We start from the raw sequence: 23,400 nt of genomic DNA, 5'->3' as shown, positions 1-23,400 counted from the left end.
TTTCTTGGTGTGGATTTGAGGGCTGTGAGAGAAGGGGGAGAGGCACGCTTTAGGGTCGTATGGGCTGAGCCCAAAGCTTGAGTAAGGACAGGACTCAGAGCTGGAGGGAGGATGGGAAATGGGCCTGGGGTCAGGGAGAGTCAAGGTGAGGAACTGGACATGTAGCCAGGACAGGCTGTGATGGTCATGGGGCCAAGCCGAGAAGTGTGGGTGCTCCCGTGGGGGCAGAGGAGGGGCTCTGGAAGGTTTTTGAGAAGGAAAACCTCATTTGGGTCCATCTCACCAGCTGTGGTTGGGGATACATTATCTGTTCTGAGCCTCAGTTCTCTGATCTGCAAAATAGAGATAAGCGAATCGGCCTCTCCAAAGCATTGGGCAGATTACATGAGACAATGGAGGCAACACGCTGAGCAATTTCGTGTGTGTGTAAACTGCCCAGTGGGGAGGTAGCCGACAGTGACTCATAGCAAGTTTTGTTAATGTCCAATACTTTGTTGCCTACAGCAGGGACAAGGGATTTACCAACTGGATTGGCTGGATTTAAGTATTTTTAAAAAACCCACCCATTTGATATTTGGAAGGTAACATAAGCCCCATCCCTAATTCCCTGCCTGTTGACTTCAGTCTCCCAAGACAGAACTGGATGTCCCAATTCCCCCCACCAGTCTTGTAACTCACTGACCATCTCCTTGGCTGACCAGACTTTTCTTCTTGACTCTAGACCCACCAAAGGCAGGGAGCATTCCTGCTGAGCTTGTATTTTCAGCACCCGGTGCAGTAATGCCTGACTCATAGGAGGACATAAGTCAACATAGAAGAGGAATACAGGCAGGGAAGGAGTCAGTAGCATCTGGGGGGAAATAGGAAGCAAGACAAAAGGGAAAAAAGCTTGGAATGGATGCTTGAAAAAGCTTAAATTAATTTAAAGGGGGAAAAAGGAATAGGAGAACAATGCAAGTGTTAACTGCAGCCAGCTTTTAAGTGGAATATAGGTAAGTCGGTTTTTGTGGTTGGAAGGGTCTGAATGGATTTGTTGCAGAAACAGAATCCACTGTAGCTCACTTAAGCAGACAGTGGTTAATTATGGGGTACTAAATGGGCTAAAGAGAGACCAGGCTGAGCTCCCAGGAGTGACCCCCAGAGCCACACTACAGAACTGGGCTACCTAGGGAACTGCAGCCGCGGCCTCTTTGGCTGCTGTCGTGCATCACGATGCTTCTGCTAATGCAGGGTGTGAAACAATTGCCACATACCTGCCTCGGCTCAATTAACTCAGGCCCGAAGTCAAATCTCCTGCTGGTGCATGTAACTGGTGGTACCCCAGTCACATCTAAAGACCACAGATGCCAGGGATTCTGGGAAATGTAGTGTCTAGCTTTTGTAGCCTCTGCTGTACAGGAAGGCCCACCAGAGGAGCAGGAATAGAGGTTGAGCGTGTCCACCCACAGGATCTACTTCAGGGACCCTTATGTGGTCCAATCTCCTTATTTTTGTGGGGAGAAAGGTAAAGCCAGAGAGGTTTTGTTGAGTTCGTCACAGGTACTAGTGGCAAAGCCCAACCCAAGGCTCCTTATTCTTTAGCGTTGTTGTACTGCATCGTGGAAGCCACCTTTGACGCCTTAGCCATTAGCACTGACAGCCTGACGTGAAGGAACTGAAGCAGTTTCTCACCGTGACATGAGACAAAACCACAGGGCTCATCCCTGCCTCTCCCACACGTCATGCCCAGACCCATGGGCCTGTCCCGGGGAAGTGCAGGCACACGTTTTGCAGACAACAAGTCCCATCAGAATCTCGGTGTGGGCACCTACAAGCCCTGTGGCCACAGGCGGGTTTCAGGTATTTGAATCTGTTTCTTCTGGATGATTAGGATACGTTCCCGTCAGCATCTCTGCATTTGGGAAGGTTCTGCATTCTGCCATGTAGTGGAGTTGTGAAGCTTAAGGAAGTAGTACATAGGAGCAGGAGGGGAATTTTTATCCTAAAGGAGCTGGGGAAATATGCTTAGCATGTTTTGAGCGCTCAGGCATAAGCACATGTGTCACTGGAAATCTCGTCTGCGCGGCCACCGGAAGGTAGCCTGCACTCACGGTAGCCTCCCACAGGAAATAGGACCATTAATTTAAGGAACTTGTCTGGTGGAAGCATCCACAGAAAATAAAGGATTTTTTTTCTTTTTTTCCTTTAGAAGTTGACAGGTAAGTGACCTTAGCCAGCTTTTGAAGTTGGTCAGAGGGCCAGCCCAGGTCCCTACCTCCCTAGATGCTCCTGAAGTCTTCAGCAGCTCTGATACAATGATGGGTTTGTTTCTGCTGCACAGGCCTGTTTTTAGAAGAACTAGAGGGGAACTTTGTGTATTTTTTAAAATGAAAGCCGAGATCCTGCAGAAAACAGGACAGCAAATAAGAAAGCGCCAAGCTTCAGGGTTGGGGAACTGCTATCTCTCTTCATCTTTCTTGCCCTGAATTAATCTCCAGTTAGTTAATTAATCTCCAGACTGATGTCACCTCCCATCCTCGTGGTAGCTTCCTCACTTCAGTAATAAGCCTTTTGGAGAGTTAATTTTGGATTAAGGATGAGACTATTGAGCTTTTTCTGAGTATAACAGTGTCTGGAGCGGTATACTGTAATTGAACACATTAATACTTTCCATATCAAAACACGAATATTGACACCAAATGGGTAGCTTCCACTTTTGTTGCCAAGGGAGATAGGAGCGAATGTTGGTTTTCAGAGCTATTTGGATTTCAGAGTCGCAGATGAAAGACTAGGGGCTAGTGACTCACACTGAAGGTTGGTTCCCTTTTTCTTCCATCAGTGGGAGAAAAACTCAAAAGACAAATGGAGAAACAATGGGTTTTCACCAATTACCTTTTATTTAGGATCACAGGACTCTGGAGCTTGTCGAACTCTAAGAGTTAGCATTTACTGCAGCAACCAGTCTTTTTGTTTTTTCTTTTTTGGCTGTACCTCACGGTTTGCAAGAATCTTAGTTCCCTGACCAGGGATCGGACCCATGCCCCCTGCAGTGGCAGCGTGGAGTCCTAACCACTGGACTGCCAGGGAAGTCCCTAGCACCAGTCTTTTTAAAGTAGCTTTTCTTATTTAATTCCTTAACAGTCTCAAGAGGCAAGTATCATTATTGTCCACATTTTATGGGTGATGAAATTACGGCTTAGAGAGGTTGAGTAACTTGCCTACTTCCCAGACTGTAGGTGGTAGAGCAGGATTTGAACTTAGGAAAAGAGCTCATCTAGTCCCATTTTATTATTTTTACATGTGGGAAAGTATGGCCCAGGGATATTAAATGACATCACACAGCCATCCAGGTCTAGGTTTTTATTTGATCCTCAGCATTTCTTGTCTCTCCACCCCACTCATTTTGTGACCAGGTGACAAAGATGTAACTAGTTTTGGTCTACGCCTTGCAGAGTAGAGTAACAAGGTAGTTGGTTAACCCTATTTTGGACTTCTAGGAAGTAGAATGGTAGGTGTAAGCCTGTGTAAGCATAATAAAGATGGCCCAGTGAGCAGACAGGTGACCCGAGGAGAGATTGCCGGTCCTCCGGCACATGGGGCATCATTTCAGGAATCAGGGGTGTCTTCTGTATCATGCTGCCCATCCTGGGAGAGAACACGCAGAAGTGTGGCAGCTCTGGTGTTCTAGAGAGAATGTGATACATCTCTCACCGTTCCAGTGTTCTGTTGCTGCTTCACAAACAACCCCAAATTTAGCAGCTTATAACACTTTATTACGACGTCTTCTGGTTCTGCGGATTGGCTGGGCTCAGCTGGGTGGGTCTTGCCTGGGGTTTCTCTTGTGGATGCAGTCAGATGACAGTGGGGTTGGAGTCTCCTGGGGGCTTGAACATCCAGGAGGGCTCACTCATGTGACTGGCAGTTGGTACTCTTGTCCTTTTCTAGCTACTTTATTATATGGTTATACCATCTTTTTTTTAACAAGTCCCTATTGATGGGCATATAGGTAGTTTCCAGCTTTTTGCTATCACAGACCAAATTTCAAGGCACATGTGAAGTACACTCTGTGGATAAATTTCATGTTTAGGAATTTATCCTCCAAATATTTTTCTGAGGAATGTCTCCTTTTTTAAAAAAAAAATTGATGTGTAGTTGATTTACAATATTGTGTTAGCTTCAGGTGTACAGCAGAGTGATTCAGTTATACATATGTCTGTATACATATATGTATATGTGTGTATATATATTTCAGATTCTTTTCCATTATAGGTTACTACAAGATATTGAATATAATTCCCTGTGCTATACAGTAAATCTTTGTTGTTTATTTTATATATAGTGGTATCTGTTAATCCCATACTCCTAATTTATCCCTCCCCCTATTCTTTCCCCTTTGGTAGCCATGTTTGTTCTCTTTGTCTTTGAGTCTGTTTCTGTTTTGTAAATAAGTTCATTTGTATTATTTTTTAGATTCCACATATAAGTGATATATAGTATTTGTCTTTCCCTGTCTGACTTACTTCAGTTAGTATGATCATTTCTGAGTCCATCCATGTTGCTGCAAATGGCATGATTTCATTCTTTTTTATGACTGAATAATAAGGACTCTCACCTTTCTAACAAAGGAAGTTTTCCTTCCTCTGAAAAGTGAACAAGTCTGGCAGAAGCTGGCTTCGTCAGCCATGATCTTTTTGCTGTTGAATTAACCCTCCATCTTCTTTTGAAAAGGCCCTCTTCAGACGTTCTGGATATAATTCATAAACGTCTGGAGTCTGGATTGCTCAGAAATACATTTATAGTTGGCGAACAACCCTTCATGGGCTGGAGGGTGCACCTTATGGCAATTCTCTACATGAGCATTTTGTGTTGACTCAGTTTTCCATGTTGTGAAAAGTGGAGAAATGGCAACACTGCGTTTGCTGAGGCAATTGGAGATCTTTCATTTTTGCTCTGAGGAAACCAGAGGGAAGTTCCCCAGAGAATGGGGTGCCCTCCCTCTCCAGTCCCCTCGCCTCATTCCCTCTTTCTCCCCTGTGTTAAAAAGCTTTCCGTATCTTTCTCAGTCAGATGATCCACTGACCCTGAACTCCCTTAAATGGTCACTGATCTCCATCCCCTCTGCCCTCAAAATTTTTATTCTTTTCAAACCAAATAATGCCAGTGATTTGAGATTTCCATCCTGGACTGTAATAGGAGGTATTCATGTTACATGCTGAGCATTTTAAAAATAGGAGTTTACCAAAAGGATTAAAGTAAACAAGGGTTCAGGTTGGAACCATAGGTGGCGAGTCCTCGGGCACATGGTGCAGGACTTTCAGAAGACAGTTCTAGCTTTCTTCACGTTTTTCATCAGAATTACCAGGTTCATGTGCCTCTGTCCTATTTCATTAGCCGCACTACCTCTCAAATGACCTTTATCCTGTGTAGACTTGGCCTTCAGAAGCTCACGGCATTTTGTTTGCCAAGACCTGGGCCATATTTAGTCTCTTCACATCCCTTCAAGGGAGGCGGTGACTAGAATGGGGACTGTGGATTTGCAGGAGACCATGACCTGTCCTGTGATAGGAGAGCCTTGGGCACAGCTGGGTCTCCCTCAGGCCCTGCCAGGCCCCACCCCTTTGGGGGGCAGAGGTGGGGTATGAGGCAGGAGGGTCATCAGACTCAAGCCCTGCGGTTGTCCTCCTGTATCTTCCAATGTGCCCACCCTCCCCCCGCCCTTTGACAGTCGTTGGGGGCCCTGCCCTTCTCTCCTCCCTCAGCTCTGTGCGTCAGCTACTCTCCAGGGCTCAGGCTGGCCAGGCTGGACTACACACAGTCCCCCTTTTCCCAGCGCCCTCTCTGGGATATTCCTTGCCCTTCCCCCATCTTCTTCATCGTGGCCTGGCTGAGGTGTTCACCTCTCTGGGTACACTTTCCCGTGCGCCCACTGTCTGGGCTAGGCTCCCCTCCCAGCCACCCCTTGCAGCTGGGGCTTCCCAGATGGCAGTGGCCTGTTGCCCGGTCTGCTCTCCGACTAGACTGGCAGCTTCCTGGGGACAAGCCATCCTGGTGCTCTGAGCACAGGCCCCGTCTCGGATCAGGCACACGTCAGTGTCGGCCGAGACTAAGGTGGAGCAGTGAGAATGAACTGGTGGAGGGGGCTGACTGGAAAGCCCTGTGCTGGGGTCTTCACCTCCTGCCGCCTGTGAGCCATTGCCCACCAACACTTTCTGACTGTGCAGGGCCCTCATGTGCGCTTGGGGCATGGGTGGGGGGTGGGCAGGAGCCTGCGCGAATGCTTGCTGGCTTCCGCAAGGCGTTTAGTTGAGGAAACGTTCGTGCCTGATGGAAGCCTCTGGAATGAGTTGGAATAAAGTCCTGAACCCTGTGAGGGCCAGCCCCTCACATCTCAGGTGTGGTCCATGGACTGCACGGTGGCATCTCCTGGGAGCTGTCTAGCAATGCAGCATCCAGACTCCACAAGACCTCCTGAATCAGAATCTGCACTTTTTAAAAAAAATTTTATTTATTTTTGAATTTTATTTTATTTATTTTTATACAGCAGGTCCTTATTAGTCATCCATTTTATACACATCAGTGTATACATGTCAATCCCCATCGCCCAATTCATCACACCACCACCCCCACCGCTTTCCCCCCTTGGTGTCCATACGTTTGTTCTCTACATCTGTGTCTCTATTTCTGCCTTGCAAACCGGTTCATCTGTACCATTTTTCTAGGTTCCACATATATGCGTTAATATATGATATTTGTTTTTCTCTTTCTGACTGACTTCACTCTGTATGACAGTCTCTAGATCCATCCACGTCTCTACAAATGACCCAATTTCTTTCCTTTTTATGGCTGAGTAATATTCCATTGTATATATGTACCACATCTTCTTTATCCATTCGTCTGTCGACGGGCATTTAGGTTGCTTCCATGACCTGGCTATTGTAAACAGTGCTGCAATGAACATTGGGGTGCATGTGTCTTTTTGAATTATGGTTTTCTCTGGGTATATATGCCCAGTAGTGGTATTGCTGGGTGGTATGGTAGTTCTATTTTTAAGGAACCTCCATACTTTTCTCCATAGTGGTTGTATCAATTTACATTCCCACCAACAGTGCAAGAGAGAACCTGCATTTTAACAAGACCCCCAGAGGATTCGTGTGTGCACTGAGGTTTGAGAGGCACTGGTCTTAGGGGTACGCAGACCAGTTTGGGCAGGGGCTGCAGTGGCTGTAGAAGCTCATCGTGGAGGGAACAGGTGAGCTGAGGCTTGGCAGGAGGCAGTACCCCAGTGGATGAAAGGAGGGTGTTTGAGACAAGGAAGGTGTTAAGCCAGGAAAAGACCAGCTCTTCTCGCTAATAATGTTTGTCTGAAAATTAAGTTTTTTAGGTCCTTTTATGAATAGAATTTTGGCAGAACGGTTGGATCCATCTTCTAAAGGATCTGATAACTAGGAAACCTTTAATGAATGTATCAGATCTCGTGTTTTTCTTCACACAGTTAGAGATTCTGTTTTCTTCCTTTGAGGCAGCAAACACGGTTGAGAGAATGAACCAGGCAGTCCAGAACCTGGGATTTGGTTATAGTTTTTCTGATAACAAAACTGTGGGATCCTGACCAAGTCACTTCCCAAGATGACCGTCTTATTTGTTCATGATTCTGGGTCAGGAACTGGGGCACGGCTGGGCTAGGCAGTTTTCCTCTGGGCCGGGTTTGTTCACTCAGCTGGTGGCAGCCCTGGCTGGGCTGGAAGGTCCAGTGAGTCATTATTCATACCTGGCACCTCATTGCTCCTCTGCATGGCTGCTTGGGCTTCCCCACAGTATGGTGGGCTCAGGCTTCCTCATGGCTGCTGGCTTCCAAGAGGGAGGATGCAGAAAAGCTGCACTGTTTCTTAAGATCTGGAACTGACACAGGCCCTGCCCAGATCCAGGGGGAGAGGAGACAGTCTCTTGGTGGATGCTGGCCGGGAGGAAGGAATTGACTGTGGCTGTCTTTGCGGGCTCTGTGATGTTATCAGACCTAGACTCCTCTTTCCTTTCTGCTCTTCCATCCTCAGCACTGGCTTCCGCCTTGGGTCCGAGGTGGCTGTTGCTCTCCCGAGCAGGAAGGAGTAAATCAGGGGAGAGGGCACCATCCTTCCCCTTAGAGAGTGTATCTCACCAGCCAGGTGGTCCCGCCCGCAGGACTTGCTGTGAGGCTGGGAAACGTAGGCGCGTAGCTGGGGGCGGGGCGCCCAGCTGGTAATCAGAGGTCTGTCCCGAGGACCAAGGGGAGCATGGGTGTGTGGGGGGGGTGCAGGAGCCCGAGTCAGGTCCAGCCCAGACGCACCAGGCGGTGGGCGGGCCGCCCCACACGGGTCTTCACCCCTCTCTCTGTCCCAGTTCACCACAGGCACCTGCGGCGGCGACGCGGCGATTCACACCTGCGACCTGTGCGGCAAGGCCTTTCGCCTGCAGCGCATGCTCAACCGGCACCTCAAGTGCCACAGCCAGGTGAAGAGGCACCTGTGCAGTTTCTGCGGCAAGGGCTTCAACGACACCTTCGACCTCAAGAGGCACGTGCGCACGCACACAGGTGAGGGAGGGACGCGGCCAAGAGCCCCTGGACTTTCCCCGCAAGGAACCCAGTCGGGAGCCTGGGGCAGAGTTATGTTTCCGGAAGAATCGTGGGGCGGGGTGTTTGGGGTGGGCCGCCCGGCTCTGCCACCTGCCATTGGTGTCCCCTGGGGCCCGCGCGCCGCTCTCAGCCTGTTCTCGCCTCGGTGAGATGGGCGGCGCATCACTGGCCGGAAGTGTCCTGGGAGCTGTGATGCCCACTCGGTGCAGCCCTCGGGCCGGGCTGAGGGATGGAATGTGGTCCCCCTGGTCCCTCTGCTGGTATTTTGTGCTCCTTTCTCGGGAAGTGAGTCTGTCTCAAAATAGCATCACGTGGCTTCCTCCTGAGAGCTCAGAAAGAGAACACGCAGCTGACTTAGCGCTGCCCGAGCCTCCTGTGGGGGCGGGTGGGCAAGTGTCACCCCCACCCTGAGCTTTACTCAGCGCGGGTCTGGGTCCTCACCAGCTCCCTTCCACAGACAGCCCTGGGGTGCCGGTTGGCCGCCCTCCCGCCCCCTCTGGCTGTTCGTAGCCTCGGTAGTTTTGTCTAGGAAACACCTGGCCTCCAGGCTGCTCCTTGAGGGCCACACCTGTGCCAGAGCGATCCCTGGAGGAGAATTCGAAGATGCCATCTCCTTGCTAAAAAAACCTTCTCCAGGGCTTCCCTGGTGGCGCAGTGGTTAAGAGTCTGCCTGCAGATGCAGGGGACATAGGTTCGTGCCCCAGTCCGGGAAGATCCCACATGCCACGGAGCGGCTGGGCCCGTGAGCCATGGCCGCTGAGCCTGCGCGTTCCCGCAACGGGAGAGGCCACAACAGTGAGAGGCCCGCATACCGCAAAAACAAAACAAAACAAAACAAAAAAACCTTCTCCAGCTCTGGGCAGGACAGAATCCAAACTCCCCATCTTGATGGGCTCCATGTCAAGCCCCTCACAGTCTGGGTCCCATCTTCAAATCCCCATCCTGTCCCAGCCCCTCCCACCCCATCCCACTCCATCTTTTCTTTTCTTTCTTTTTTTTTTTTCATCTTTTCATCCCACCCATTTCATCTCATCTAAATCCATCCCATCCTAACCATTCAGTCTTGCCCTGGTGCCACGTACTCTCCCTACAACCTCATAGAATTTACTAATTATAGTCCCGCTGATCCCATCAAGCTCTTTCAGGGTTTAGGGTTTCCCTCAGCATTTTGGGGGTGGGGTGGGAAAATGACCACTCCTCTCTCCCAGGGGGCCTCTCAGGTCCCCAGCCGCCACACAGGGCCCTTCTCAGATCCTCTGTATTCAGATTTCCTTTAAGCCCTTATCACACTTTTTTGTTCTTAGAGTACTGGCCATGAGCTTCCTCCCTGGCCTCAGAAGGGTGTCCTCCACCCTACAGAGTGGGCTGGCCTACTAAAAGGTTTTTCTTTTTCCTTTAAAAAAAACTTTTCTAAAGTGAAATTTTCATTTAAATGTAACATACATCCAGCAAAGCACACAAACCATAAGTGCATAGTTTGAGAATGCAGGACTTTTTACAAAGCGAACACAAGCATATAACTGGCTGGAGTATTTCCAGCCCCCATAAGACACTGCCCCCTCCCTCCTGCCCCCTCTGGTCACTGTCACCTTCCCTCCAAGAGGCACCAGTAGCCTGACTTCAGTAAAAGTTTGACTTCTGTGTGGCCAGGCTGACACCTGGGTTGGGGCAGGGAGAATGCTTAGGGAGATTGATGGTCCTGTGTGATTAGGGAGGGTCCTATAGAGGGTGAAGGGTCCTGTAGGTGGTGGAGGGTCCTGTGGGTAGTAGAGGGTCCTGTGAAGGGTGGGGGTCCTGTGGGTGACGGGGGGACCCCTGGTTATCAATGGACCCATTACGTGACTGCAAAGCTGGGCTTATAGGCAACTGACCCAAGGAGCTGGAGGAAATTGGGGACCACTCATGCCGTCATTTGTCGTTGGTTGTCCTGGAGAGTTTCTCAGCTTTTCCTCTCTATCTGAGGGTGTCCTTGAGGGCATGGCCTATTTCTTCTGCAACTCCTCACCTGGTGGGCTCTGTGGTCACGCCCCCACAGAGTGAAGGGGGCTTGGGGAGCATTGTGGGCTGTTGGTACCTTCAGTTGGAGTAAACATGGAGCTGCCTCATCTGTGACTGAGTTAATTCTCCATTAGTAGAAATATTAGGGACTGACTGCTCTCAGGGAAGAGTTTGTAAGAGTTTGCACTGAGTTGGTCACACAGTGGTTAAGCACTCTGGATCTGAGCTAGCTGATTCTGCAACCTTGTGGAAATTACTTATCTTTTTGCCTTAGTATGTCCATCTCTAAAATGGGCATGGATTTATTACCTATCACCTAAGTGATGGCTGCGAGGTTTCAGGGCAATAATGGCATATAAAGTGCTTCACAAATTGTAAGCACTTAGTAATTATGAGCTATTAGTGGTGGTAAATGTTGAAATAGTTGGCAGAATTTTCCTGGGGCCCTGCGGGGTGGCAGGCTCGAAGACTCACCTCTGTGCTTGTGGAGAGCTCAGCCAACATAGGGAGAAAGAACCCAAACCCCTGACTGTGACCCAAGGAAACCAGCAGGTGTGCCAGACAGAAGAAAAAGTGGCGAATGCTGGTGGGGAGGCCCGGAAGGTGCATTGTTGCTGGCAGGGGCACCAGGGAGGCTTCTCAGAGGAGGTGTCCTTTTGGCTGAGCCTTGAAGAGTGAGCAGGATTTTCACAGTTGGACGGGGAGGGAGGGGCATTGCAGATGGGGAATGTCTTAGTTTGGGTTCCCCCAGAAACAGACCCTGACACGAGGATTTGGGTGAAGCCGTTTATTTGGGAGATGGTCCCGGGGGCACAGTGAGGGGATGAGGAGAGGAGACAGAGGGAAGGAGACTCAGTGAGAGCTAGTTACTTACTGAGTGGGTTACCACTGGGAGCAACTGGGGCTCAAGCCCCCTGGGGGTCCTCTGAATGCACACAATGCACCCCAGAATTGCTCCAGGGGCAGGAAGTGGGGTATTTATCCATCAACTCCCATCCTTCCTTGTTTGGGGGTCCATCCTGGGACCCTCTGCTCCTAGGCACTTCCTCCCCGAAGCCCCTTGCAGACCTCACGTTTCCGGGGAGCATCATCGGGCAGGAGCGGCAGGAAGCCACTGGCCTCCTGGGACTGTCCGAGCCGGCCTGGTGGGAGGCTGAGGGGTTCGGTGGGGGGGGGGCGGGAGCAGTGTCTGCCAGGGAGAACGAGGCTTAGCGGCCGGGGGGCACGGGGGGGCGTTGGCAGAGGCGGGAGAGCCTGTGGAGGCTTGCACAGCTTCCTCAGGTGGTAGCGAGCTCAGAATGGTGGCTCTTCTGCAGGCCAGGCCCTCAGCTTTATCCTGTTGTGTCCAACAGCCCCGAGGAGCCCCGAGCCCTTGTTACCCGCAGTTCACAGGTGAGGAGCTGGGGACGGCTGGTCTTCCTGAGTCCAGGTCCCCCGCTTTCCACAGGCCCCTTCTCTGTCTCCGCCCCTCAGTACTGTGCTCACTCAGCGTCCTTCCCGAGGCTGGGCCTTATCAGCCGCCCCGGTTCAGTTTCTAGAAGCCAGCTTGCTCTGCAAGAGGCGAGATAGAGAGGAACTCGGGCCGGGCACAAACCGCACCCTCCAGCCTGGGCTTTACAGTGGGTTGCTGAGGCGTCTGAGCATGTGTTCAGTGGTGCCAGCATGTCCTCTGGCCACCGAGTGGGCAGAAAGGGGGTGGCCTGCACCCCGCCCCACCCCCACCCCCACCCCCAGGGCCCTGGGCTCCTTCATCTCCTACTCCTCAAAGATGAGACTTCTAGTGACTCCTAAAGGAGGGGCTGAAAATCACCGGGTTGCTGAATGAAAGCGCCTTCCACCTGATGCTTCCCCAAAGGACGTCATGTACTTTATCCCACGAGGGGCGAGGCTGGCACTCAGGAGGCATTTAGGACTGGAACCCTGCAGCCTCTCTGCGCACGGGGAGCTCTGGGTCCGCGGAAGGTGGCTGGTCCGATTGAGATGTGTGGTTACGTGTAAAACAGACACTAGATTGCAAAGGCTTAATGCAAAATAAGAACGTAATGTATATCAATTTTTAATGTTGATTTCATGTTGAAGTGGTAATATTTTGAATATATTGGGTTAAACAAAAGGTATCCTTAAAATAATTTCACCTGTTTCTACTTATTTTAATGAGGCTACTGGACATTTTAAAATTACAAAATGGCTTGCATTTTAATCTCTGTTGGATAGCTCTAAGGTCATTGAATCTACAGTTAATGATTTAAAAAATTTTTTATTATAATTTTGACTCTTAAAGTGACCAACAAATAGCATTATGGAAATGTCTTGAACCTATTTTCCCTCTGGTTCATTTTATTTATTTAATTGGCCGTGCCTCCAGGCACATGGGATCTTAGTTCCCCGACCAAGGATCGAACCCGTGCCCCCTGCAGTGGAAGCGCGGAGCCCTAACAATTGGACAGTCAGGGAATTCTCTGTTTCTTTTTTGTTTTGGTTTGGTTTTTTTGGAGTATAATTGCTTTACAATGTTGTGTTAGTTTCTGCTGTACAATGAGGTGAATCAGCTCTATGTATACCTATATCCTCTCCCTCTTGGACCTCCCTCCCACCACCCCCCATCCCACCCATCTAGGTCGTCACAGAACACCGAGCTGAGCTCTCTGTGCTTTATAGCAGGTTCCCACTGGCTATCTATTCTACACGTTGGTAGTGTATATAAGTCAATTATAATCTCCCAACTGTAGAGATGTGGATGGGCCTAGAGTCTGTCATACAGAGTGAAGTGAGCCGGAAAGAGAAACAAATATGTATATTAATGCAGATATGTGGAATCTGGAAAAATGGTACAGATGAACCTATTTGCAGGGCAGGAATAGAGATGCAGATGTAGAGAACGGAGATGTGGACATGGGAGGAAGGGGAGGGTGGGACGAATTCCCTGGTTTATTTTCTGATGGAGATGTGCCTCCAGGTAATAATGACCAGGAAGAGGAGTCAAAACATTGCTGACAAACTGGCTGGTGGCAAACGGAATAAAGGGGTCCCAGCTCTGGGGATGCCCCTCTGCGGGGGCTGGAGGGACAGGCCTGGCCTCCTGGCGCCAGAGGCCTGCCCTGCAAGCTCTGAGCTCTGTGCAAAAGGGATAATCAGTAAAAAGAGCAAAAATCTGGGCTCCTCAGACCTTTCTGTAGTTCATGTGTACCACCTCACTGGCTCCAAAAGGTCTCACCAGAATTCTGGGAATTCGGTTTTGCCTTTGATGGAGACGTGAATGTTGGATTTTGGCTCTTGACAATTACAAGTAAATGTTGTGTTTGGACCAGAAGCAAAGATGTGGACAGTGTTCTCACAACTACAGTAGGCAGACGAGTGAAGGTTATGGTTGCTCCCAGTCCGGTTGGGCCAGACCATGACTAATTTGAAGACTTACCTGGGATCCCAGGACCCTTCTTTTGAGAACTGCAGCCACAGTGTTGATGAGGTGGGCAAAGACGGTGGGACCGGGGATCGGGATTAATCCCCTCCCCCACGTCTCCTCCTGAGAGAGCGGGGCCTCTAAGACTCAGAACACGAGGAAACTTCTTGGAAAAGGTCCAGGGAAACCGGAGCCTGGAAATGTCTTACCTTAATATCCAAGCAGATGAAAGAAAAGATTAAGACTTCTTTTCTGGATATGACTTCACCAAGGAAAGAGTAGATCAGAGGTGTGTGTGTGTGTGTGTGTGTGTGTGTGTGTGTGTGTGTGTGTGTGTGTGATGGGGGAGGGGGAGCAGCAAATGACATCTGAGTCCAGATTGGAAGAGAGAAACTGGAACAGAAGAAACTCGGTTAACATTTTGTGAAAATACGTCTGCAAACGAGTGGCTCTTTTCAATCCAAATTGACTTAGGTTGGGTTCCCTAGAAGCAGATTCTGAGATGGCGATTCTTATAAACCGATTTATTGAGGGAGAGCTCTTGGGAGAAACCTGTGAGGGAGGGGAGAGCAGGACAGGGTAGCAGGGATGTGGCCCCAGCTTGATCCCACCAGGGCCCTGGGGTGTGACTGGCGCTACAGGCCTGTCCTGTCCCCAGGCAAGTGGGGGACATTTCTGTGCCCATGTGAGTCAGAGGCTGCCTTTCCCCTGGGTGGGCAGGTCACTTGCCCAGTGCCCGTTCCTTGGAGAAGGGGACATCCAGGAACTGTCAGCTGCCAACATAGGTGACAGCTGGGGAGTGAAGTACTGGCCCAGAAAAGGGGGTCCTGATGGGGGACCAAGAGGGTCCACTGCACGCATAATAGAGGGAATTGCTCTATTTAAGTGGAGTTGACAGGGTCACTGAGGCCAACGTGTGAAATTACGGCTGTTGACCCACCTCAGGACAAAGTAGAGACGGCGGGTGGGAGGGATGAGCTTTCAAGACAGGATTGTGTATTCAGTTCATAGCCCGTGAAAAACGTCAGGGGCCTGGTTTTACAGAATATTCTTCTGGATTTGTTCACGTGTTTTAGGTTGAGCCAGCTGGCCATCCAGGGAAGGAGAGAGTTTGCTGGGGGCAGGGTGTGGGTGGGGGAAATCTGTCATTTAGATTCCAACAACCAGCAGGTGCCAAACTGAGCACTGAGCGTCTCCCCCCTCGCTGCCCAGGGACCCCGGTGCCAGTGGCGCCTGGGGGCGTGGTGAATGTTTACTGAGGTGTCAGTTGTGGTCTGGGCGTTGTTCGCCACCGTGACCAGGTGTGCCAGGCTCATCAGACAAGTACAGCTTGCATTGAATGCATTTTATTTTTCTCGTATGTAAAGTGACTACTTACTTTGTAAAAGACTTCAGTCAGTATACAGACTACAGAGGAGAAAACCTGCGCTGCTGTAACCAGTCGAAAAGGGCAAACACATGTGCGGGGTCCCCCGCTCAGTTTGTGAGGGCTCCAGGGGGGCATAACTCGGGTTGGTGATAACTTTACGACCCTGACTAGAGTAAAGGAGTTGGTTCGAGGTGCGCCTGCCATTCCTACTGAGTTCCACGGAGGGAGGCTGAGGAATTCAGATCTGAGGTCCGGGCAGTGGGGAGGGGGCTCTGGCCGGAGCGCAGGGTCTGCCCTGCCCCCCTTGGTGGGGCCTTATCTCAGGCCTTATCTTCCATCTGGGCCACATTGAGAAGGAGGAGAAGGCAAACAAATCCCATCTTGATTGAAGAAGAGGAAACAATGGTGTCTGTTTGGAGCCTACGGGGAAGGGTTGATTGGACTGGGAAAAATGCAGGCTGGGAGAAGTTTGGAGCGGGGCGGGTGGGAGTAAAGAATAGAGTTACCTCCACCCCGAGGGAGCTGAATGCTGCCTTGTAGGGTGGCCTCCTTCACTCACCAAACTCTCCCCTCTTTTATTTTGACTGACTTTTTAGCTACAAAAAATAATATTGAAAGGGAAGAATGAAAGAAAGAAAAAAAGAAGCCTCCTCTCCACGCCAAGCCCTAGTTCCACTCCTGAAAGCAAGCCACCACTTAATTTTTTTTTCCCCAGAAGTTTTTAACACACATTGCTTTTTTCGTGCACTATCTATCCTGGAGATTGTTTCCCATCTGCAGAGGTAGACATACATCACTCTTTTGAATAGTTGTCAGAGCGTTTCTTAATATGAGATTATGACGTAATTTCAAATGTGGAGGCGCTGTCATTTTTTTCTCTTGTCCCAAATGATGACACTTATTTACATTCTCAGGGTCGGTTTTTTCTTTCCTCCTTCCCTCCTTCCCTCCCTCCCTTCCTTCCTTCCTTCCTCTCTTTCTCTGTCTCTCTCTTTTAATTTTAGACAGGACTACCACAGATATTCTTGTAAATCCTTTGCCTACTTGTGTGAGTCTTCTGTAGATAATTTCCCTGAAGTGGGCCAAAGGGCAGACCCATTATGATGTTTGTGGGGTGGTCACATTGCCTCCCGAAGAGTTTGTCCTAAATGCCCAGTCCCACAAGGAGGCCTGCAGAGAGCTCCTTGCTGAAGTCCATGTTTGGATAAAGTCCAGTAAAGGAGACGTAGCTACAGCAAGCAGAGAGCGCCAGCGACAAAGACTTTTCTTTGGGGATGAGTGACATGAAGCTTGATTTGGTAGTAGGAATAGAACATCTGAAAAGAAGAGACCCTTTGTGATAACCCAACACACAGTATTTTCTGCTCGAGGTGATACAGACCCGCAGCACAGTAGTCTGGAGGGTGGACGGGGAAGGACGTCTGTCCCCTCCTCTCTCCACCAGCTGCCTAGGAACGACATTTAAAAAAATTAGCCTTTAAAAAAATTATTTTTTTAAATTGAAGGATAGTTGATTTACAGTGTTGTGTTAGTTTCTGGCGTACAGCAAAGTGATTCAGTTATACATATGTGTATATATATTCTTTTCCATACTCTTTTCCATTATGATTTATTATAGGAAAAAATTATCCTTTTTTATTGTAAAATAGATAATGAACAAAAAGGTGTACATATAGATACAGTTTAAAGACAGATACTAGATATTCACATACCCACCAGCCAGCCAGCTTCTGAATAGAGCGTGTTTGCATCCTGTTGACCTGGACTGTAAGCTGTTGAAGCTGCATCCCGTTGAATATTCAGTGTGTGCTGCATCCTTTGCTTGTGAGATCTTGGTTAATCCTCAGAGCAGCCTTACAAGGGGTATCAATTATTATCCCCATTTTACAGGTGATGAAACTGAGGTGTGGACTCAGTTAATGCGTGGCTGATGGGTGGTGCCTGGGTTTCCAGTGGCCTTGGACTCTGTTACTGTGTAGGTGTCAGTAGGTTAATGATGCCTGGTGCGGGGATGGTTCCGGGATCCCACTCCAGGCTCGGACAAGATTGGCCTTTGCTCGAGAGCGCCCACGTCCAGGACAGGTGAGGCCCAATGTCAGGGAGGCCTTGGTATCTGTCCCCCTCATCTGGGGCTCCTCCCTGGCCCCCGAGTTTGGGGGAGAGGAGGACTCCAGGAGGGAGGGACTTGTTCCCCAGCCCAGAAAGAGTCACCAAGAGGCAGCTGCTGGGTGACCATGTCTGCCTGCACCAGTGAGCGAGGGATGAATGTGGTGTTTGCAGAGCGGGGTGGGGAGGGTAGGTTTGCAAAAGTCAGAATTAACTGCCATAACTAGAGGTGTGGGGACCTCCTGTCTACCCCGCTCCACCCCCCGCAGTCATCCTCATCCTAGCCGTCATCTGCACGGCGCAGGGCTTTGAAATCCTCTAGCCCTGGCTATCCAGGCTCTGCTGGGTGCTGTGCCCGTAGGATTCGGCTGAGCTGGGAATGAAGAGAGGAAGGAGACGTGACCGTGCGAGTGGACTTGGCCCTGGCCCGATGCCCTCGGCAAGGGGCAGGGCTCAGGCAAAGCCATGCAGCCCCGTCCGCATCACCTTCTCAGGTCACCGTTGGGAGTGGGGACCCCCAGGAGTAGGATTGGAAGCGTCCACTTCCAGAATCCAGGTTAAAGCCTGGTGTCAGTGTGCTGGTTTCCCCACCGGTTGAGTTTGGATGTTTTAAAATAGTCGAGGGCTGTTTCCAGTCACCCTTGAAAGGAGCAGCTGGCCTCTGGGTGAATTTCTGTGTTGATGAGCTTTGGGTCTGAAGTCAGGTTGCTGCTTGATCAGCCAGAGGTGGTGGGAACCAGCTGCCACGTGGGCGCAGAGGCCTGGTTAACACAAAGCCCCTTGTGGCCCAGACATGCAACCTACGTGGTGTATTCCTTTGGAGAGGCCTCACGGCCCCTGCGTTTGTAGAAAACTAGCCCCAAGATGTGACCTCTCTTTTACCTGGGCCAGTAGGATTCATTCATTCATTCGTTCAAAAATTATTTCCTGAGCACCTATTAGGAATTCTCTGCTGGTCCAGTGGTTAAGGCTCCACGCTTCCACTGCCGAGCGCCCAGGTTCGATCCCTGGTCAGAGAACTAAGATCCCACGAGCCACGTGGTGCGGGCAAAAACAAAATAATAAAATAAAAAATAAAAATGATTTACTGAGCACCTATTATGTGCCAAGTGCTGAGGATTATAAAGGAGTTTCTTTTAGCAGTTTTTCTGAAACATGTGGAATATAATACAGGCCTGCTTTCTGTGTGGGTGGGCTGGAGGAACACCCCACCACGGCATTGAGCTAACACAATTCTTTTCACATGAACGTTAGAGGAAAGGATGGGAGCTTCTGGATGTGGACAGGAAGAAAAGTGGAAGCGACTCGATTTTTTCAGGTGGTTGAACGAGGGTGGGGGGAGTATTTTTTTCCATTTTGACTTCCTTTGTCATCTGTGTACTTAAAAAACTTCATGAACAGACATAGCTCTCCCGGCCCCCCACCACGCGCCACCAGTGAGGAACTGGGGACATTTAACTTTGAAGAGAGGACTTGGGGGAGCCGGCTGCCTCAGACACCCCAAGTGCCGTCCTAAGGCTTCACCACGCGTTGCTTCAGACCTGTAACTCCAGCATAAGCAGCCTCAGCAGCACCTGGGAACCTGTGAGAAATGCAGATTCTCATCCCCACCCCAGAACCAGATCCACCAGCAGGGGGGCCCGGAATCTGTGTTTTGACAAGCCCTCTAGGTGGTTCTGTTTCGGGCTCACATTTGAGAAACACTGCTTTCGCTTGGATCAGGACGTCTGGAGTGGGGCCCGAGGCTCTGCACTTCCAACGAGCTCCTAGGTGATGTGATGTGAGGTGGACTACACCATAGTACCAGGTTGTACAAGGCAGCATCATGTGATGGGAGGGTGTGGGCTGGAGCAGGGCTTCCTCAGTCTCTACAGTTTTTAAAAGATGGGATTTGGGTGCAGCTGTACAACAAAACACCACGGTGCTCTTAAAAAGGAATGAGACCAAGCTGTAAGCACCAATATGGGAAAATCTCCAGGAATGTTTATTTATTTCTTGAAGTATAGTTGATTTACAATGTTGTGTTAATTTCTGTTGTACAGCAAAGTGATTCAGTTTTATATATATATATATATATATATATATATATATATATATATATACATTCTTTTTTTTAATATTCTTTTCCATTATGGTTTATCATAGGGTATTGAATATAGTTCTCTGTGCTATACAGTAGGACCTTGTTTTTTACCCATCTTATATATAATAGCTTACATCTGCTGACCCCAACCTCCCACTCCATCCCTCCCCCAAGCCCCTCCCCCTTGGCAACCACTAGTCTGTTCTCTATGTCTGTGATTCTGTTTCTGTTTCATGGATAGGTTCATTTGTGTCATATTTTAGATTCCACATATAAGTGATATCATATGGTATTTGTCTTTCTCTGTCTGGCTTGCTTCACTTCGTATGATAATCTCTAGGTCCATCCATGTTGCTGCAAATGGCATCATTTCATTCTTTTTTATGCCTGCGTGATATCCCATTGTATATATGTACCACATCTTCTTTACCCATTCATCTGTTGATGGACATTTAGGCTGCTTCCATGTCTTGGCTATTGTGAATAATTCTACTATGAACATAGGGGTACATGTATCTTTTTAAATTATAGTTTTGTCTGGATGTATGCCCAAGAGTGGGATTGCTGGGTAATTCTATTTTTCGTTTCCTGAGGAACCTCCATACTGTTCTCCACAGTGGCTGCACCAACTTACATTCCCACCAACAGTGCAGGAGGTTCCGTTTTCTCCACACCCTTTCTGGCATTTATTGTTTGTAGACTTTTAAATGATGGCCATTCTGGTCAGTGTGTTGCGGTGCACCAGGAATATTGTTAAGCGAGAAAAGTAGATTTTGAAAATATCTTTTGATAATAGCTTGCTTCCGTTAAAGCCAGGATAGTAAAATCATGATAAAACCCATTATTGCATAAATAAACTATTTAAGCATTTTAGAATGTGAATTTTAATACACCTGTTTTTCAATTTTTCACTATTCTTTCAGCAACTCGAACATTCTTGGGGAAAAAAAATTAACCATTAAAAAAACAAATACAAACGTCTACATGGGGATGCACATTTTCCCTTTCGCCTCAAGCTCCAACATGACTCCATGCAGCCCTGGTGGATCCTGTCCTTACTTAAATTTTTGATAACTTGTTCATCATGGATTTTTTTGTATGTATTTTAATTTTGAAAATATTTATCTTGATTGATGTTTTCACATACTCTTAAATTTTGAGCCTAAAGCTTTGGGGATTACTGCGGGCAGTGGTCCTCCTGGCCTCTGGGCTCTGAGATGCTCTGAGAGCTGGCAGCCCACTCTGTTCCACAGACCCCGAGCACAGCATTCACCCTCTCTGGGCTTCCGTGCTCATGGGTCACTATATGCTTCCTTGAATCCCCCCCGACTTTAGAGCCTGAGATACACCTACTGAGGTCTCCTTACCTAAGTTCCCATCTCACCCTGTCGGGTGCCCACGGTGGGCATGGGCATGACTGTGGTTTGATTGGCTGAGCTCCCTGCTCATATGGTACCTGTGGCCTCCATCTGGAAGGCAGGCTCCACTCATAGTAGCTCACTTTTAAAGCCAGCAGGAGGTCTAGGTTGGAAATGGTTTCCTAACTGTAGCCGACGCCATCAGTGTCCTGTGACCCCTGCCATTTCTGGGCACACCCGTCCATGTCGTGGCTGCCCACACCTGCAGCCCAGCCTGAGGATGTCCTTGCTGGAGGCCACTCTACCCCAAGGCAGGCTGTACATGCTGGGGAGAGAGAACCTGTCCCACCCAGGGTGCTCTCCGCGGTGCTACTGGAGCAGGCGAACAAAGACTCCAGCTCCCGAGGGCCAGGGTAACTCTGAGGTGTGTGTTCTGCTCTGTCCCGCACCTCGTCTGGCCATGTGGACTCTGGTTGCCCACAGTGGTGACTGGCTGGATGACCCCTCTCCCCCTTGTCATCATCATCTTCCCTCCCCTGCAGGTGGGGAGTCACCTCCCACTTTTCATGGGGTCACCGCTCCTGAGGGCAACCTCCCAAATAACTCCTTTTCCAGTGAAACCCAAACTAAAATGAAAACAAGGTTTACTCTGCCCACTTTGAAACCCAGACATTAAGGCAGGCAAGTGGTGGTGTTTTGCTGTGTGCATCCTTTTTTATTATGTTTGCTCTGTGGACAGTTTTGTCTCCTGCCTTAATCATTTTCCTCATGTTTCTCATCCTTGGTCATGATGATTTTTTTTTTTCCCTCAGCCCCTGGCAACGATTTTTCTATTGTTTCTGAGAGTTTGACTTTTCTGTATCTAAGTGACACCACGCACTATTCGTCTTTCTCTGTCTGGCTTATCTCACGGAACATAATGTCCTCAAGGTCCATCCATGTTGTTGCAAATGGTAGGATTTCCTCTTTCTCCTGGCTGGATAATAATCCATTGTAGATATACACCACACCTCTTTTATCCATTCATTTATTGGTGGACACTTAAGTTGTTTCCATGTCCTGGCTATTGTGAATAGTGCTACAGTGGACATGGCTGTGGAGATATCTCTCTGAGATCCTGTTTTTATTTCCTTTGGATAAGTACTCACAGTGGGATTGCTCGATCATATAGAAAGGTCTGTCTTTAAGTTTTCGAGGAACCTCCATACTGTTTGCCACAGTGGCTGCACCAATTTACATTCCCACCAACAGTGCACAAGGGTCCCCTTTTCTCCACACCCTCACCAGCATTTGTTACCTTTTGTCTATTTAATAATGGCCATTCTGACAGGTGTGAGGTGATCTCTCCTCTCTATGTGGTTGTGATTTGCATTTTTCTGATGATTGGTGATAGTGAACATCTCATGTGTCTGTCGGCCCTTTGTACGTCTTTGGAAAAATGCCTGTTCGGTTCCTCTGCCCGTTTTCGAATTGTGTTGTTGGTTTTTTGCCGTTGGGTGGTGCAGGATGACTTTTAATGGCTTCATAGTGGGAGGCTCTGGCTGGGCTGTGACCGACCGGTGCTGTGTCTGCCCCTCACCCTGCAGGCATTCGCCCCTACAAATGTGACGTCTGCCACAAAGCCTTCACCCAGCGTTGCTCCTTGGAATCCCACCTGAAGAAGATCCACGGGGTGCAGCAGCAGTATGCCTACAAGCAGCGCCGGGACAAGCTGTATGTCTGTGAAGACTGTGGCTACACGGGCCCCACCCAGGAGGACCTGTACCTGCATGTGAATAGTGCCCACCCGGGCAGCGCATTCCTCAAAAAGACATCCAAGAAACTGGCAGCCCTCTTGCAAAACAAGCTGACATCCACGCTCCAGGGCAATGCCAACCTGAGCGAGGAGGAGGAGAAGTAGGAGAGGGCGTGGATGCCAACGCTGCCACGTGTCCACAGATTCCCGGTCTTGAGGGCCCCCTGACCCACGGGCTCTTTCTAAGTCCAAGTGTTCCATCCATCTCTCTGTCCTCTGGGAGCCTCGATGGGGGGCTCCGTTCCAAGGCTGTCAGTGGTAACAGTGGCTTCAGGCCCCCGTAACCCGTATCCTCAGGAACACTGTCACATGAATGAAAGCTTCTGGATGGCTATGATCACCGTCTGGGGTTTGGGTTTTTTTTTTTTTTTTTAGGATTTTCACACATGGAGGCAGGGGTGTTCTTAAGAGACACCCCTTGGAGAGATTGATATGGTGCCTTGAAATAAAAGTACTTCCACTTGAAATGCTCCTCCAGCAGGGAAAATGAATCCTATTATTCTGAAAGAGTTAGCAGGAATTATTTTAATAAAGGAAACGTCCTGGTGACATTTTCCTGATCAGAATGAAACAGGAGAGCGTTGACCTGTAGCTCCCTGTCCAGGGCATATCGTGGGACCTTCGACTTCCGGTTATTTGTTTTGTACTAGTGGGTGGGTTTGAAGAAGGGCATCGTGAGCGTTGGGTAAAGGTAGACAGCT

The 23,400-nt window shown here is 49.2% G+C and overlaps 1 protein-coding gene across 2 annotated transcripts in view; it reads left to right on the top strand.

Annotated features, from left to right (window-relative positions):
• Positions 1 to 23,166, top strand: part of OVOL2 (ovo like zinc finger 2) — a 28,340-nt gene extending 5,174 nt beyond the window's left edge. For both annotated transcript variants that reach the window (XM_067707314.1, XM_067707313.1), the window contains 2 exons: positions 8,356 to 8,548; positions 22,491 to 23,166. In XM_067707314.1, coding sequence (XP_067563415.1) covers positions 8,434 to 8,548; positions 22,491 to 22,804 — 429 coding nt within the window. In that variant the 5' untranslated portion in view covers positions 8,356 to 8,433 and the 3' untranslated portion in view covers positions 22,805 to 23,166. The remainder of the gene's footprint in view (positions 1 to 8,355; positions 8,549 to 22,490) is intronic.
• The last annotated feature ends 234 nt before the right edge of the window (positions 23,167 to 23,400 follow it).

Source organism: Pseudorca crassidens, chromosome 15, assembly GCF_039906515.1.
Source record: "Pseudorca crassidens isolate mPseCra1 chromosome 15, mPseCra1.hap1, whole genome shotgun sequence".
Classification (NCBI taxonomy): Eukaryota; Metazoa; Chordata; class Mammalia; order Artiodactyla; family Delphinidae; genus Pseudorca; species Pseudorca crassidens.
The sequence above is the reverse complement of the archived record's forward strand: the minus strand, read 5'-3'. Positions and strand labels throughout refer to the sequence as shown.